This window comes from Felis catus, chromosome A2 (genome assembly GCF_018350175.1).
Source record: "Felis catus isolate Fca126 chromosome A2, F.catus_Fca126_mat1.0, whole genome shotgun sequence".
NCBI classification, from domain to species: domain Eukaryota; kingdom Metazoa; phylum Chordata; class Mammalia; order Carnivora; family Felidae; genus Felis; species Felis catus.
In genome coordinates, this window is record NC_058369.1 from 25,242,711 (window position 1) to 25,261,154 (window position 18,444).

Sequence of the window (18,444 nt, forward strand, 5' to 3'; positions counted from 1 at the left end):
CCCTGGGTGGCTCAGTTGGTTAAGTATCCAACTTCAACTCAGGTCATGATCTCATGAGGTTTATGAGTTCAAGTGCCGTGTCAGGCTCTGTGCTGACAGCTCAGAACCTGGAGCCTGCTTTGGATTCTGTGTCTCCCTCTCTCTCTGCCCCTCCCCTGCTCATGCTCTGTTTCTCTCTCTCTTTCAAAAATAAACAAACATTAAAAAAAAAAAAAAAAAAGCACAGGACCTGACACGTGAAGGTTAAAAAAACAAACTTTCTAGAAAAAAGCAATCTCAGGGTTGTTGCTTAATTTTCTTAATGTAATCCTGAAAACAGGCAATCACTCACAGAAGCCACCTTCCTGATGACAGGTAAAAGATGGATTATTTCACGCTCTCCCCTTCACCCCAAAAAATCAACTTCTACTGTTTATTCCTGCTCTTCTTTTTTCCTAAATGGTTTTAATATATGGCTGTCTGACAGCACTTTAAAAAAAAAAGAAAAAAAAAGAAATCAAGCATCAACATCTACTCTTGAACAAGCGTGAAATGGGTGTCGTAGGCAGTATTAGGTGAATACTGCCTAGGCCAAATCCTAATTCTAAGAATTGCTTTTCTGGGTACTTTTCCTGGATGCTTTTCTCCTCACAATGCTGGTGTCATACCAGTATTTGGTATATTTCTCCAAAAAGTCATTAGAATCAGGAGCAGTCTCATCATGGGAACCAGGCAAGAAAGGCCATACTCACCGCGGGTTCTGAAGAAGAAAGGGTGGTAATTGCTTTCATTTTTAATGGAAGGAAAAGGGACGATCTTCACAAAGTAATCCGTTTCAAATTTCATATTCAGGAAAGGTTGAGATTCCATTCCCTAAAAGGGAATAAAAACAGACATGATATCATGAAGAAATTACCCACCCCTCCACCTACATACAGGACCTTCAGTCCTCTCTGATAGTCACCCAGACACCGCTCCAGAGCTAGGGGCTATTTTCTGGACCAAGTTTAGGTTTGGATCCCTAACCGAAATAAAGACTGACAATGCTGCCTGTGCTCTGGCAAAGAAGCCCTAGGTGGTGAACGCGGAACCTCAAAGCTGGTGGGGAGGAGTCCGCGTGCTCTTGAGTGCACAAAGCCACCTTCCAGGACATGTAACCTGAGAGGTGTGTTTACCAGCGAGAGGTGCTGGAGGGTTTCTCTGGGTGTGGAGCAGGCTCAGGGTGTTGCCGAGCTGTTTCTCGCCCACCTTGGCAGGAGGGGTGGACCCCACAGCCCCTCCTTCTCCAGTTTCACAGACATTCAATAGACCATTCAGACGCCCAGAACAATGGCGTGTCTCCAGGGGCACATTCCCCGCGTGTGACTTACAGTTCTTTTGAAGCTACTGTTGAGCTGCTTTGGGTCCTTTAGAATCAGTTGTTGGCACCGTCTTCCCTCTGACTTCAGCTCCTCCAGTATTACTCGAAATCCTTTTAGGAATTCGATGCCTAAGCAGAGCAGAATGCTTTTATTAAAAGCCGACCTAATTACTTTTGAACACACTTTCCTTCCTCCAAGATTACCATCCTTTCCACCTACACAACGGAGGTAAAGGAATTCTTACTTTGGCTAGCACATCTGAGTCTTACAGAAAGGAAAACCACATACCCCGCATTCCTCTGGTACAGGCCAGGTGATTGTCTCCATCCCATCATTACTAATTAATTAGCTCTAATCCAGCCAGCTACTTCACAAATGCCCACTGCCTCTGTGACATTAGGGTTCAAATATATAGACTCAAGTCACAACTGATCCTAAAAGTCTACAGTGGAATACACAATTTCTAGGTCCTGACAGAGTGTATTCAGCTGATGGTAATTCCCAATGCTGACTAGGGACTCCCGTAAACCATGTTTCTGCTTTAAGTTTTCGTCCTATATTTTGCTGGCATGGTTCATCCAAGTAATGCACAAAATTCCTAACAAAGTGTGTGTCTACACCCAAGGGGTTTCTAGGCTTGGGATTAAATAGCTCAGAACGCCCATGTGATTTACAAAGTTCTTGCTCTAATCATGCCTGAAAGGCAGACACCCAAGGGCTGCCCAGTGTGCGCTCTTCATACAGCCCTCAGAGGCCCCGAGACGCCCACAGTGCCACTGAAAGACGCCCGGCCCAGCCTCCCGCCACCTGAGGATTAAGCTCCGCTGATCACAAGAGCCAGTACCAGTGCTCTTCGTCATTTGGAGACTGGAGCGGTCCGGCTGCAGCTGGAGATCCCCAAAGCCGGCCTCAATTGGCACGGTATTGATTTCGCATTCTTTCTGAACACTAGACAAGGAGACAATTTCAACCCTTCCCCTCCCGGGGCAGAAGTAATGACATAGGATGCAATTAACCAGGTGGAAAAAGTACCGATGGCAAAGGACAGGGAAATCTTTTTCGAAAAGGTTCTTTAAGCCTATAATTATTTGATGAAGAACACGTATTTTATGGTGAGTAGGGCAAAGGAGTTACAATTAGAGCTTCACATTTTCAGGGGTCATGGGGTACAGTGTGCAGGCACTGACTCTGCTGTACTGTATTTCAAGTTTAAAGCTTCCTGTGGGGGTGAGAGCCACCTGACCCACAGCCCAAGATTCAGATGCAACAGGAGCCACAGTCTCTGACCAGCAACTAAGATTTAATTCATGTCATGTCCTTAGAACTCCTGTTTAACAAAAGCTGGATGATTCATATAATTAAAGACTGCACACCTCACAGTTTCATAAAATTCATCAGCTGAGGTAGGAGTAGGTGGTTCTAGTCCTTATTTTTATTTATTTTTTTAAATGTTTTTTCAAGTTTATTTATTTAGAGGGAGAACACAAGTCGGGGCAGAGAGAGAGAGAGACAGAGACAGAGAATCCCAAGCAGGATCCATGTTGTCAGCACAGAGCCCGACGCGAGGCTCGATCCCACAAACTGTGAGATCATGATCTGAGCCAAAATCAAGAGTCAAATGCTTGGGACACCGGGGTGGCTCAGTCAGTTAAGGGTCCGACTTCGGCCTGGGTCATGATCTCACGGCTCGGGAGTTCGAGCCTTACGTGCTGACAGCTCAGAGCCTGAAGCTTGCTTCCTATTCTGTGTCTCCCTCTCTCTCTGCCCCTCCCCCGTTCTCTCTCTCTCTCTCCCCCCCCCCTCCAAAATAAATAAATGTTAAAATTTTTTTTTTTTTTAAAAGGGTCAGATGCTTAACCAACTGAGCCACCCAGGAGCCCCTAGTTCTAATTTTTTTTTTTAATTTTTTTTCAACGTTTTTTATTTATTTTTGGGACAGAGAGAGACAGAGCATGAACGGGGGAGGGGCAGAGAGAGAGGGAGACACAGAATCGGAAACAGGCTCCAGGCTCCGAGCCATCAGCCCAGAGCCTGACGCGGGGCTCGAACTCACGGACCGCGAGATCGTGACCTGGCTGAAGTCGGACGCTTAACTGACTGCACCACCCAGGCGCCCCGCTAGTTCTAATTTTTAAGAGGTTAGTGTGAAAAACCACTATGCCAAGTCTGGCAGGTGGGGGTAAAAGCAAATGTAAACCTTAACGCCTTTATCACAACGCTCTGAATTCCTTTTAGTTACACATTTAACAACTTTACAGAGCAACTTCCCATGAAGGGACGTATTTACTCCTTCTCATCATTTAAAACTCATTAATCCTTCTGGCATCCATGGGAGGAAGGTATTGTCCTCATTTTACAAATGAGGACATAGGTACAGAGACAGTGAATGACTTATCCGGGATCACACAGGAATTAAATGGCAGATGTGGGATTCAAACCCAGGAGTGTCTGGCTCTAAGCTGGTACACTTTTTTTTTTTTTAACGTTTGTTTATTTTTGAGAGACAGAGACAGAGCGTGAACAGGGGACAGGCAGAGAGAGAGGGAGACACAGAATCCAAAGCAGGCTCCAGGCTCTGAGCTGTCAGCACAGCACCCGATGTGGGGCTCAAACCCACGAACCGTGAGATCATGACCTCAGTTGAAGCTGGACACCCTTCTAAGCTGGTGCTCTTAACCCATATGCTTTTCTGTCACCCAAGGAGTCTTTTTTTTTTTAATGTATATTTATTTTTAAGAGAGAACACAAGTGGTGGAGGGGCAGGGAGAGAGGGAGACAGAAGATCTGAAGCAGGCTCCGCACTGACGGTTTGAGCCCAACGCGGGGCTCAAACTCACGAACCAAGAGATCATGTCCTGAGCCGAAGTTGGACACTCAACCCACTAAATCACCCAGGCTCCCCAGGAGTTTCCTTGATAGAACCTGATAGAAACAGATAGAACCTGTCCACCCACAAATCGTCATTCAGGAAAAGCACCACATTCTGCCCTCACTGCTCCACCTGTTAGTTTTCCAACCACCTAGCTTCCATCCCTTACTTGCATTCTAAAGGAGACTGCAATTTGTCAGGCCAACCCCTCAACCGTATAGCCTTACATGGAATGACCACTTCCTGTTGATCCACAGAGAATGTTTTTATCTTTAAATGTTAAGATAATGTTATTTTTGGAAAACCCACTGGGTTCAGACCCAGCAGTATTTACACGGATAAATGAGTCAGGCCCATGGATCTAATCCTTCCTCCCTCACTCTGCACTCACCTCTCCTGCAGTCTGGTTTTTCTGAGAATTATCCTGTTCAGATTAAGAAATCCAGACTTTACGTTACTTTTCCCTTATCCAGATTTCTTTTTCTTTTTTTTAAATTCTAAGATTCAGTGGCAATGTCAAAGAAACAGGTTTGAGGACCAGGTTTTGATGATGATAACAGTAGCCTTTTTTTTTTCTTCTTAAAGATTTTATTATTATGCTTTTTTTTATTTGAGAGAGGGAGGGAGGGAGCACAGCAGAGGAGAGGGACAGAAGGAAAGAATCTCAAGCAGGCTCCAGGCTCAGTGCAGAACCCAATGCAGGGCTGGATCCCACCACCCTGGGATCATGACCTGAGCCAAAATCAAGAATCGGACACTCAATCAGCTGAACCACCCAGGTGCCCCTAAAGATTTTAAGTAATCTCTACATCCAACATGGGACTTGAACTCACAACTGAGATCAAGAGTTGCATGCTCTACCAACTGAGCCAGCCATGTGTCCCAATAGCCACTGTTTTAAATTTTAAAAGCTCTTTCTAGAGATGGCTGGCTGACACAGTTGGATGACTCTTGATCTCAGTGGTCGTGAGTTTGAGCTCCACGCTGGGTACCCAGGTTATTTAATAAAAACTTAAAAAATAAAAGAACTCTTTCTAGAAATACTGCGTGCATGCGTGTGTGTGTGGAAATCGTACAAAAACCAGGAGGCCGTCAGTCGTCTTCACATCACAGATGGGGAAGCCAGGGCTCAACAAGGCTTAACAGCCTCTGGTGGCAGGTAGAATCTGGGTTCACACCCAGGCCCATCTGAACAAATGGGCCCTGACCATGTCCCCCACCCAGCTGTCCCATCCTCTCTTACATCATCAACTCATTAAAGAGGACAAGCAAACTCTGCCCTAATCTGAATCTGACCAGATAATGTGGGTTTGCTTTTTTTCTGTTTCTTCATTTTGCATTTTTTTTCAGCCCACACAGTTCACATAAATTCAGTTAGTTGCCAAGATTTAAAAACTATTGACTTTAGAGTCACTTGGGTGGCTCAGTCAGTTGAGCATCCGACTTCGACTCAGGTCATGATCTCATGGTTAGTGACTTCAAGCCATGCATCAGGCTTGCTGCTGTCAGCATGGAGCCCATCTTAAATTCTCTGTCCCCTCTCTCTTTGCCCTTCCCCTGCTTGCTCTCTCAAAAAAAAAACCATTTTTCTTAAATTATTGATTTTATGGATTCTTACGAGCACTGAGATATTCCTGTAAACTCACAACACGTGCTGTGCTGTGCCCGGATATCCATGTGGGCATACAGATGGCCAATGCTGGACGCTAAAGCCATTATGCCCTTGGACAGGTCACCTGTCCCCTGGCTACTGCTTAGACCCAAAGGCTAAGGCCTCAGCACGATTTATTGCCATACACTATTATTCTTCAAACCCACAGCTCTCTCAGTAACAGCCAAGAGAACAAAAGATGAGCCATGGGGTACAGTATTAAGCTCTGTACATGCCCAGGAAGTACATGCAATGAAGCAGGAAGCATATCTGTGCCCAAGCACACCTAAGCTACACGTATGTCAAGACCTGCCTGGCCCCTGCAGGTTGCCACACTGGGACCCTTGCACTGGTCACCACCCACACAGGCCACATGCTGGGCTCCATTTTGACCACTTACCAAGGGCCCCTGGGGACCAAAGAATGGTGACTGCCACTTGCTCATGGCAAGCATACTGACTGATGGTGATGTTCTGGGCATCAGCAATCACGTGCTTCCCCACTGGATTCAAGTAAGTGGTGCAGTCTAGACAGTTGCGAGAACAAAAACAGTTAGATTAAAACTTTAAATTTTACAATTTTTTATTCCCAGGTTCATCTTCTCAAATTACACAGAGCCATCCGGAGGCAGCCAAAGCCATTCTGTTTAAAGATGTGTGCCTCAAAAGCCTAAATATGACAGTAAAGTGTGACTATTTGGGAAACTGTAAGATGCAGTCGTGGAATTTATTTATAGCACCACCACCACCCCACCACCCCCCTCCCCACAAGTTAACTTCTAGGACAGCATTAGGGGAGGATCATATACAGTCTGGAGTTGGACTATGTATCTGGCATTAACTTTTTTTTTTACTGTTAAGACATCTTACCTAAATCAAGAATTATTTACATTACTTCCATCAGTTTTCAGCATTAGAGAGTGATCTGAAGCAAAACCAATGGCTAAATACTGGGGCTTGTTTTTAGAAAAAACCTGGAGGCAAAGTGAGCAGGGAAAGGAAGTAATAGGGTAAGACTCATGGGGGAGGGGCGCACAGCAAGACAGTTAAAACAATCCAATTAGTACCTGCAAAAGGTACTAACTGACTTCCTGATGAGTGAAGCACCTCCAGTGTTAACTGGCATCGCAAAGGGAAAACACCATGTGTTAATCCAAGACATCCACAATGCCCACCAAACCCAAAGAGTTCCACATTACTCAGCCAATGAAGACCCGATTCTCTGATTTTGCCTGAGGACATTACTTGCAGCCAGCTGTCAATGCGGCCACTACCACGTGAGCAACTGTGACACCTGGTATTGCTAAACACATCTTCAAAGTCTACAGAATCCTAAAAAGCTGCCAGAAGCTTCCAGCCAGACTCAGCATGGGACTCCAGACAATGGCCGTGGGCTGTTCTGGCCACTGACGCAGGGGAGACCCATCGGCCCTCCTCGGCAATTTTTTTAAGGTTTTTATTTATTTACGTTGAGAGAGAGCGGGCGCGAGCGAGTGAGCAGGGGAGGGGCAGAGACAGAGGAAGAGAGAGATTCCCAAGCAGGCTCCACACCATCAGCACAAAGCCCAATGCATGGTTCGAACTCACAAACTGTGAGATCATGACCTGAGCCCAAACCAAGAGTCAGAAACTTAACAACTCCCAGGTACCCCAACTCACAATTTTTATGCTGCTTCATCTCCATTTCTTTCTCAATGGTTAAACTTGAAAACTCTCTTTGGTATCTGCTGCAAAAGGTCCTCAGTTCCATCTAATGTCCAAAACTACTCATTACCCCTCCAAAGTCGGGGTGTTTTTCTTTGAGGTGAAGCAGAAAGGGGTTATTTTCTAGGCTCAGTGAGTCTGCTGCACTCCCAGTGCCCCTGCTGTGCACCGTAGCATACATTTCCCATTTTTATGACTAAAAACCTTCCCTCAATACTTGAAAATTATAAAAGAACGTAAGAAAACTATAGAAGTCATCCATACCCTCCCACCACGGAGATAACTACTATCAACTTCTAAAGGACATGCTTCCAAGCCTTTTAATGTGCATATAACATAAGTCCTTTTAAAATTTCTTACTAAAATTCAAAACACATGCACCACAATGCACCCCCCCCCACTCGGGTAACTCCCATCCCTCACAGAGCTTTGTGCCCTGCTTTCTTGCCTAACTGCACCCCCTTCCGGAAACTCCATCTGCTTAAAAAGCAGCCACCTCTACATTTCAATATTACTTCTTTTGAAAAGATGTTAATAATTAATAAAACCAAATTCTACTTCTAATGAAAATTGACTCTTGAAGCATACAACATATGTTCTCTGGGTGCAGAAGAGAATTTTAGAATAGAAAAAAATGTTTCTTTAAACATCTGGTTTAACACCCACATTGTACAAATGAGGAAACGTTTTGCAGTTAAGAGGCCAGCTGGGTGGCTTAGGATTCCGCTGCTGACCAGCCCTGGGTCTGGACAGAAAGCAGCCTGGCTCATGAATGGCTCTTGCCATTCTAGCCTCAGCACAGAGATTACGACTATAGTAAATTCTGAATCAGAAGTGGTTAGCCTGAAAAAATCCCTGGCTGAAACAAGCTTCCCAATATTAAAAAAACAAAAACAAAAACAAAAAACCATCAGACTTGTCAATTTCAAGCATTTTTCATTTTTCGAAACCTCTGACTTAAACAGCTGTTAGGAAAAGATGCACGAAAACAAGAGCAAATCATGGGTTTTTTTTTTTCCTTTGTTCATTCCTAATGCCAAAATTAGCACTCTCCAGGTTTCTCTAAATATAATTATGCAAATATAAAGTCAAAGAATTAAGAAAATGTATTACAACCTACTCAGGCATTACCACTCAGAGCCCAAAGAAGAAACGAGAAATGCAAAATGAAAGGAGGCGTAGAGACCTAGGAGATTCGGTTTTGACTTAATGGCAAGACATTACCTTTCTTTGTAACATCAAATGGCAAAAGAGCAGAAATATAAGATTTTGTAGTTTAACCCTTTTGGTGAAAACCTGATCATTGGCTCTCAGCTCTTTCAAACAGAATGAGTAGCCAGTCAACTGAGCAAGAACAGAAACTTCCTTGTGGAAGAGAGAAAGAAATATCTTTTCAATGGAAAACAATGAATAAATTTTTTACACAAACCTGGATCCAATTATTAGCAACTCTAACATTTTGGATTCTGGTTACCAAAAAACTATGCCCAAATGACATTTTGCCAAAATGCAACCGAGCTTCAGATGTCTCAGGAGTCAATTCAAGTTGCGAATTAAATTCTAATTAAATGCTGGAGAGTAAGAAAGAAAGAAATGACTAAGAGACAGGCATCAGGCACGTGGGCCAAATGTTTAGTCCCATGAAGAAAACAATAGATACTTTTAAGTTTTACAGGTACAGATCCTCTTTCACAAAACCCCGTATTAAATTAGAGCTGCAAATACTTGTTTGCAGCTGACCGGAAAATTTTGAACTCTTGAATGTAATACAAGATCTGCCAGGACCAAGAGCATATATTAGAAATTAACTTTGTAGCTCAAAGAGAGATCTCTTACACATGTCTTTACTTAGCTGAATTAAGTGTCCTGGACTTGCAAATCTTTCATTAGCATTACAGCATTTACCCAGAACAGGCACCCACCACTAACTTGAAATGTCTGTTTCAAATGTAAGTCCTCATTGGTTAACTTAAAATACTCACGTCAGCAACTGCGGGCATAAATTTGACACACATATTTGTATCTTAAAATTGTTAGATTGTATACATGACCTCAAAAATCTTGCTCTAGCAGTGATCATTTCAAAGGCCTCACTGTGACCTACACCCATTATTTACATGGATTCACAACCCTCTCCAAGAGATGAATCAAATGTCAGGAGTCACTTAAATAGGAGTCAAGCTCCCTCTTGTTAACGTTTTTACATATAAATTATGGCTCATAAGGCTAAAATGCTCACAATTCCATATAATTACCTTCTCAGGCATGCAAGCATTTGCTGAGGGGAGATTCTATGTGCTTAATCAGAAAAAGCACCCCACCTTGCCCTTAGGAAACAATTCAGACAGATTAAGTCACACTTCCTTGAGAGAAAGGGCCAAAAAGATGCTGTATTCCAATTCTGGTTGGAATGACTTCTCATATTAACAGATATCAATTACTGAGTGCACATCGTAGGCCAGCCACTGAGTTAAGCAGTTAAAAGCATTACCTCATTTAACCCTCAAAATGATGCCAAGGAAGAACCTAATCTTTATTTTATATGATGTGAAAGCTGAGGCTTGAAGTCAAATCACCTGCCACAGCTCACAGCTGACAGGTAGGGAACCAGAGCTGGAATCCAGGCAAAGTCAGAGATGGCCAACTGGAGACCCTTGGGCAAATCTGGGGCAACGTTCACTTGGCCCACTCTATGTGTGTGAAAAATTTTAAATAGATGACAGTATTAAAAAATGGTTAGACAAAAAATGCAAATTTCTTACTCTTCTTCGAAATCACATCTGGCCACACTCAGGGAATTTCAAGGCCACCATGAGCTGGAATGGAGAGAAGCCAGTGCCCCCTTCAGACCTGCTACTCCCTAGCATCTTGCACTTGAGTAGCTTTGTCCCATGCTGGGCCCTACAGGCATCTGCCTTAGTTCTTAAGGACATGACTATGTCCTGAAGAAATCAGGGGAGGTCTTCCTCCATCCAAAATTTCTCCCAATACTATGGAGGGCACTTGACCTATCCAGGCTCCCAAATACTTGAGTGACTTAATGGAGACTCAGCCAGCTGCTTTAGCTCTATTGATAAACCTGAGCAGGTTCAGAAAATTCCTCAACCCTAGGACCTCAAGTGTCCTTGATTGAGCATGACTGTGTGAGCTTTAGATCGCTGAACGGGCCCCATTCTTCGGCAGTGAAGCCAGTTACTTACTGTCATATCTGAAGGTGATGTTGTGCAGCCCACTGTTTCTGCTGGCCGGCCCCACTCCCTGTGGGAAAACAAGAGAACATGATGAGGAGAAAAGCCAATTTGCTTTTCCAGCACAGATCCCTTGGAGTCAAAATGTACACAAGATAACAAAGACCCAGGGTCATGCCAGTCGCTGAGCAGTATCTACCACTCTTCCCGCCCACTCTGTGCCTCTTCTCCCCCACTGACCGCCAACCTCCCTCCAGCGCAGGAGATTCCTACTGCCAGGCCGACAGCATCATGAGAACGTACTTCCCTAAGACAAGAGGAGCATGCTGTTCCATGTTTGGGGGTTAAATAATAATTCATTAACAGTAAAATTGGGAGAGAGATCATGAGCTGCCAGCTGGAGCCCTTCCAGTTGGATCTGCTTTGAGCACTGATTGGTTATAAAATTCGCCTACCAGACACTCTCATCCAAAAGCTCTATTAAGCCACGACAGATAGGCAATTCCTCAAGTCTAAGGAAACAGGTTTCTCATTCCAAGACTGGGAATGAGTGTGGGAATAAGCCATTACTTTTAATGAGAAAATTCTTCACTGTATCCATACCTATGGTTGGAATATATAGGGTGGGTCATAAAAGAAAAAGAAAAAAGACTTTAAAAGGGCTAACTCTAACTCTTGGTGATGTGGCCGTTAGCCATCTGCACTCTTAATAGCAGGGATAACAACTCCGCCAGACTCCCCACTTTAATTACAGCATCCACAGAGGGAGCACCGGATTCCTCCCGTTGCCCAGCCTTTTCCTAACCCACCACTTATCCATCATGGGAAAGAGCAGCTACAGACCTGCCGACTCTGGTTTAACTGTTTCTGTAATAATCTGCAAATGTGCCATTCAGCATTAATTGCAGAAGTCTCCAAAAACAGTTAATTCTGAAATGCTAAATGATGGGAAAATATTCTAACCACACAGCTAAAGTTTCCACTTAACAAAGGGGATGTTGGGGAAAACCATATGCTGGCATGCCGGTATTTAATGGGCAATTGTCACACTGAGACACGATGTGCAGAATACTTCTGATGGAGCCCAGGGTCTCAGGCCACAACCCCATCATATCCATATGCTGTAGACATGTTCACGCTTTTTATCCTGAAGCCAGGCATGCCCACTGAAACCGTATCCTTGAGCTCAGATAAACATGGACCTTAGGAAAGCACAGCTGTGCAGAAAGGGACACACACACACACACACACACACACACACACACACACTTCTAATTCAAGTGAGAAATAAGCAGTAACAAAATCTAAATCAACATGGTACACTAGCCCATGATCTACAGAGGCTCCCTTTCTTCCTGATTCACCTTCCTCCTCCAGCTTTCCTGTTTCCATCCTCCTTTTCCCACATACACAAGATTCCAGAATTCCTCCCCTGAGCTAAAACACTTTGGAAAGGGTTGTTTTCTTATTAAAATCCTAAATGCCTCCGTAAATCCTTAGGGACAAGGCCTCTAATGTGCCACAAGAGTCTGCCCAACTTCCAGATGGTCAAGCCCAGACAGACACAACCAGGCAGGAGAAAATGCACTCTCTCCAAAACCCTTAGGAAATGCCCCAAACCACACCTTTCTCCCTTAAAAACCCCCGAGATATAAAATCACTTACCATTAATTACTATTATGAGCTAGACATCATGCTAGGTATAGTGGTGAGGAAAACAGCCACTGGTCCTGTCCTCAGGAGCACAGTAGTTCATTCCTTCAAAGGAGACTAGTTGGGTATGTGGATCACATGCAAGGTATATAGACAAATTTCAAACCACACCTTGACTCTCCAGGAACCCTCAGCGTGGCATACAAGGAGGGTGCAACTAGGTGAAGAGCCGGCCATAAATAAACATACAGCTTATGAAATGCCATAAGGTAGCACCTTTGCTACCATGCCATGAGGTAGCACCTCACAAAGGATGATTCAAGGGTGAGGACAGCACACACCAGAAGCTTGAAAGAAGGAAGGGTAACCGGACTACAAGGGAGAGGAAAAGGGAGCATCACGGAAGGCAAACATCTACAGGCCAAGGTAGGTATCTTAATCCTTCCATCCTCCTGCTGGTGACCAAGGGCAAACCTCTTCACTCCACCGGGTTGGAGTGTCCTCAACTATTTTCCTAAAAAGATAATTTGCATGACTCTCCCCTGGGACAGGAGTTTGAGGAGGACCACGTGAAGCCATGTAGAGGAAGCACTTTCCAAAAAGCGAATGCATTTCACTTAATAGCATGCTTTGAGGTCTGTAGGACTCTAGTGACCAGTGACTAGTCACCTTACTTGTAGGACTAGCAGCTTTTCACTTTGTTCTTGTTCTCCTCATATTTCCATTGCAGCACGTTTTTTTTTCTTTTTTTAAAGATTTTATTTTAAAGTAATCTCTACCTCCAAGGTGGGGCTCCTACTTACAACCCTGAGATCAAGAGTCACATGCTCTACTGACTGAACTGGCCAGGGGCTCCTGCTGCAGCATGTTTTTAACAGGTATGTACTGGGCACTTGCGATGAGCTTGCATTGTGGAAAGAAGCCCAATATCGTGAGATGTGTTATATCTTGCAGACAAGAACCTAAATCCTTCCAAATAAGGTCTGTGCTGTATGCAGAGCTGTTCAGAAGAGGGCCCAGTGAGCGTGGCCTCAAAGGACAGTGAGGCTTGCATACAGCATCGATTCACTACCCACAGGGCATTTCACCTTGACCCCACCCCTGCAGGGCTGGGCACTTTTGGTCATCGACCAGAACTGGGTCCTAATCTCAGGGGCTTTGGCCACCAAAGTGATCTCCTAATGTGCAATTCTGCCCTCATTCCTCTGCTCCAAGCCCACCACTAGCTCCCTGTCCCTCCTACAACATTCCCAATGTGGCTCCTGCCTGTCTTCTCAGCCGCTCCCCTCCCCACCTGCCAAACTCCTCCAGGCACTGCATTACTGCTCAGCACAAGTTCAGGAGCACTTCTGTATCCCAGAATGCCCTTCGTACCAGCCAAGACCTGCTCCTCCCATGGGCTTCTGCCTTAGTCCATCTAGCTCCATCACACGGTGTTCCTGACACACAGATGTGCCTGCATATTCACCCGATGAGAGTACAGTAACCCACCCTCACAACCTGACTGGCCTGGCACTTCTGTTAATGCACATGCAAAACGGTTATTCTAATTCCACACAAAAATCAGAGACCAAAAGACCCTGTGACTAAGCCTCATCCTTGAGTTCAGAGGCAATAGAGCACAGAGCTCAACTCCATCAGAAGTACCAGTTCCTGTGTGCACTGGGAGATCTGTCACTCTTGGCAGTCATCCAGGGCATGGCTTCTGAGCACATGCCATCAGACAGATGCTCCATCAGGCTGTCCTCACTTCGCATCCAAATGCTCCCGCTGCTCCGGAGCCCTCAGAAACCACAGGAGAAACGGTGTGCCCAGACCAGCCCACAGAGCACTACTGTTTTCTTTATGCTTTGTGGTAGACAGAATACCAGCCCCCACAAAACAACAGGTCCCCAGGACCCATGCGGTTACTGCACACAGCAAAAAGGACTGTGAAGATGCAATTAAGTTTAAGGAACCTGAGATGGAGAAAGTATGTTGATGAGCCCAATGTTATCACACAGGTCCTTGTAACTGGGATACAGGAATATCAGAGAAGGAGATATGGCCACAGAAGCAGAAGGCAGTGAGGCAGACATTGATTTAAAGATGCTACACTACTGGTTTTGAAGATGGGGATAGAAGGGGCTCATAAGCCAAGGAACATAGGCACCTCTAGATGCTAGAAAAGGCAGAAAACGGTTCTCCCTAGAGCCTCCAGAAGGAGCCAGTCCTATCAACACCTTGATTTTTAACCCCACATAAGACTCATCTTGGAACTCTGACTCCAACAACTATAAGATAATGAATTTGTGCTGTTTTAAGTCACTAAATCGTGACAGTTTGTTACAGCAGTAATTGAGAGCTAACACATACATATACTTTAGCTGCAATATGGATGAAATGGATCTCAGTGTCACACATGTGCCGCGTGTTGTCATTTTCCCCTTCCCACACCCAGGGCAGACTGATCGATCACTTGTCATGGCCCTCTATCCCACCCCGGCTGCAGGCAGACATGAAACACTGACCCATCAAGCTGTTGCTTCAGATTCTGCCATCCTAGATGCACGCTTTTGAGGGCTAGCCTGGGGCATATCTGGAGTGGAGGAGTGGTTAACAGGATGGGCTTTGGAGTTGTACAGATGTGTGTTCAAACCTCCTCCTTTCAGGCTGTAGGACCTTAGACAAGCTTCCAAACTTTCCTGAGCCTCGTTTTCGTGAGCTATTAAAGTGTTTGAATAAAACTTCTTGGAAAAGTTCGGTGTGGGACTGACTGTATGAGAAGACATGTTATCAAGTATTCTGCACAGCACATGACACATTGAAATAGTTATGTTACCATTCCTAGGAAGATTCCTGCCCTAATAAGCAAAGAGCTGTGCAGCATGGGAGTACGTGAGGTAGACAGGGGAACGCTCACAGGAAGGGGCATCTCCAGATATGACCAGTCTTAGCATCCAAACCTGGGGGGTCTGGCAGATGGGTGGAAAGGTCAGGGCAAGGTGACAGAGGCACTAACCACCAGACTAAGGAATGGTCTTGGTGGGAACTGGGCAACCCAGTGACCCCCATCACTGGTAAGTGCTCAGGCTGGATCAGATGGGAAGAGACTGGAGGCAAAGTGACCAGAGCGGCCCCCTACTCCCTCATCCTTCTCCAAGCTTGCACCACAGTCCGGCCCTGGCCCATAGCCAGCCCTTGATATATATTGGTTTTCTGCCTGAATGAATGAATACACGATGAAACTAGGGAATGCAGACCCAGAACCCAAGAGGACCTAGCCTTGCGTGACAGGGTGAGTTATGGGCTTAGAATCAGGGCTCGCACTAAGAGAACATGGTGAGCAACTTACAAAGCTGGTGAATGGTTTTGCAAGCTGTTTTTCAGTAAACAATCCAAAGCTTTTAGCTACTATACCTGGTTTGATATTTAATGAGCTTACAATGAAGAATACTTGTTTGTGGCCTGTTACTTAAAAACTATAAAATGCCAATGCTGTGGCCTTAGGGTGTCACATTCTTAATTAACCACCCTCATTTGCTGCACTTGGGGGCAGCTTTTAATTTGTTCCAATGCTAGGGGAGAAGCCAGCCCCAGGTGCCTGGGGCTCTGCTATGAACACTCTATGGTGAGCAGGGACGGAAGCAGCAAATGGGAACATAATGGAGAAAACATCTTTTACTCAGGAAAGGGGGAGGGGAGGATAACCCATAAGTGCTCTAAAGGAATAAAATTCAAAACCCACACTATGCTCCACCCATATGGCAAAGAAGCAAAGGCCTGGACACAAAGACAGCCACAGGGAGGGATCCCACACAGAGCAGCTAGCGCGGGCCATGAGGGGCCATCCGAAGGCCCATTTCCTGAGGGGCCCTTGGGGATTCTAAGTCCATTGAAGACACCAACTTCCCAGAGCAACATTTCCAATCCAGCTCCAAAATAGCTTAACTGCCATTTTGGAAAGATGCATTTTGAAAAGGACTGTGCTAATTATAGTAGCCCCTTTCCAGTGGAAGGCATGGCCAAACTACAAGGCCTAAACAAGACTGCTTTCAAATCAGTTAAGGGCCTCTCAGAAAGCTAGCAGTGTTTTAGTGACCCGAGTTTGGATGAACATTTAAATAAGAGCATCCATCATAAGGAACTGAGAGAATGGGTTGTTGTTTTTTTTTTTTTTTTTTTAAAGATAACTGAACAACTACTTAAAAAACCAAGGCCAGCTTATACTTTCTATTTTCCCTTTTCCTCCACCTTGGGTTTCCAGCGTGTCAAGGAGATTTAAAAGATAGCAGACAATTCTGTGAGGCTTCAAATGCACTACAGGACTGACATTTTTGCCTGTGACCAGTGGACGTGGTAACAAGAGGCAGAACATGGGGTCAATTTACTCTGCACAAGTTCGGTTCAGATGGTTTCATAGATGAATTCAGATCCCACTTAACTTCAGTTCAAACCTTTAACTAAAAAAAGGCCGGCGGGGGGGGGGGGGGGGGAGAAAAGTCAGAAAAAAGGAGAGAAGCCCCAGGTGATGTAAGCTGAGGAGAATGCCGGCAAACCCAAAACACAAGGAAAATAAATCACAAAGCCAGCCTGGGTCTGGATCTATTCAAGATATTCTTCTCCACATTCCCGAGAGCTGTTCTCTCCCACTTTCCAACTAGATGCAACCAACTTCAGAAATGAAGGGTGCCAGCTGTCTGATTTGGGGAGGTAGGGCTTTGGATGTCTAGTGGGGAACACACAAGCTCTGGGGGAGTGCCGGTGTGTTCCCACCAGCAATTACCACGTCGGCCCAAAAAGACCCAGAGATCTTAAGCTAATTAGAGAGATTTGCTCGAGGAGGTAGGAAATCACTACTCCAAAGCATCGCCTGTGTACCAGACCAAAGCCGTAATCATGATTCATCTCTGACATGTTGCTAATCAGCACACACATGTTCCTAATTTCACGCTCCCCAAAGGAAAGCTGAAGGGACAATTGTTTCTGAGCTCGAACATGGAGCCAACCTATGCCAAGTTACAATGTGTTTTGCTTATCAAACTGAGAGCTCTGGTTTCCAACTAAGCTGCCTTTCACAATTTTATCCCTCCTCCACACCCCCACCCTCACCTCACACCCAAGGAAATCCATTACTAAAGATAAAGATGTGTTAAGGCATTTATAGGAGTTGTCTCTCAGATAGTAACTTTTTTTTTTAATTGAAATAGAATTGACATACAATATATAAGTTTAAGGCATACGATGTATTGACTTGATATATTTATTTATTGCAATAGCAACTTTTCTAACTGGCCATTACCTAAATGGAATTTAGTATGTTTTTAAATGTCTTTCCCTGCTCCAGATTTTGATTTTCTTATTGCTTTGCCACTGGAATATACACATGCAGTTAATGCCCAGAGATATCAACACACACACACACACACACACACACACACACACACACTCTGACTTTTCTCCTGTGTTTAGAAACAAAACAAAACAAAGCTCTCCAGTCTCCTTGGTTTTCACAAAGCAAAAGCCCAAATACTTTTTTCCAATTAGTCTGTTAAGGATCTGGGCTGTGTGTTCTCCCGTGGCTGATACTCACAAATAGACAGGATTGTTCCATTTCTCCAGTTCTCAAAACGTTAAAAGCAAGCTATAAAACATGCCTCCGGATAGCGAGCCAGACCCTCTCCCTTGGCTGCACACAGCACTCCCATCCACTCAAATGAGAACGGCATGTTAAAGAACTGGCATCTGTAAGGTAACTATCAGCCCATCTGCAGTTTAAAACGCACACACAGACAACTTCGCAGACACAGATTAACTGGTGTTCTGTAAACACTGGGTACGAAGAGGAAGCAAGCAACCAGCCACCCAAACACCCACCCAGCAAACCAGCTACCGGCTTGCTCTCACTTAGCTGTTAAAGGTAGTTACAAAGACTTCACTCCAGAAGCTCAAGAAAGTATCTCCCTGCAAGGGCAAAACAGTGATTAGACAATAGAGGAAAACTTCAAGCTATACACATGCCTGTTATGCCTAAGCTCAGAGGAAATGTTCGGATCAAAAC

At 44.8% G+C, this 18,444-nt stretch overlaps 1 protein-coding gene across 2 annotated transcripts in view; it reads right to left on the reverse strand.

Moving 5' to 3' along the window:
• IL17RD (interleukin 17 receptor D) overlaps positions 1–18,444 on the reverse strand; it is a 71,992-nt gene that overhangs the window by 19,392 nt on the left and 34,156 nt on the right. For both annotated transcript variants that reach the window (XM_019823191.2, XM_019823182.3), the window contains exons 2-5: positions 10,764–10,821; positions 6,261–6,386; positions 1,350–1,468; positions 732–852 (exon numbers count right to left, since the gene is read on the reverse strand). In XM_019823191.2, the coding sequence (XP_019678750.1) occupies positions 732–852; positions 1,350–1,468; positions 6,261–6,386; positions 10,764–10,821 (424 nt within the window). The remainder of the gene's footprint in view (positions 1–731; positions 853–1,349; positions 1,469–6,260; positions 6,387–10,763; positions 10,822–18,444) is intronic.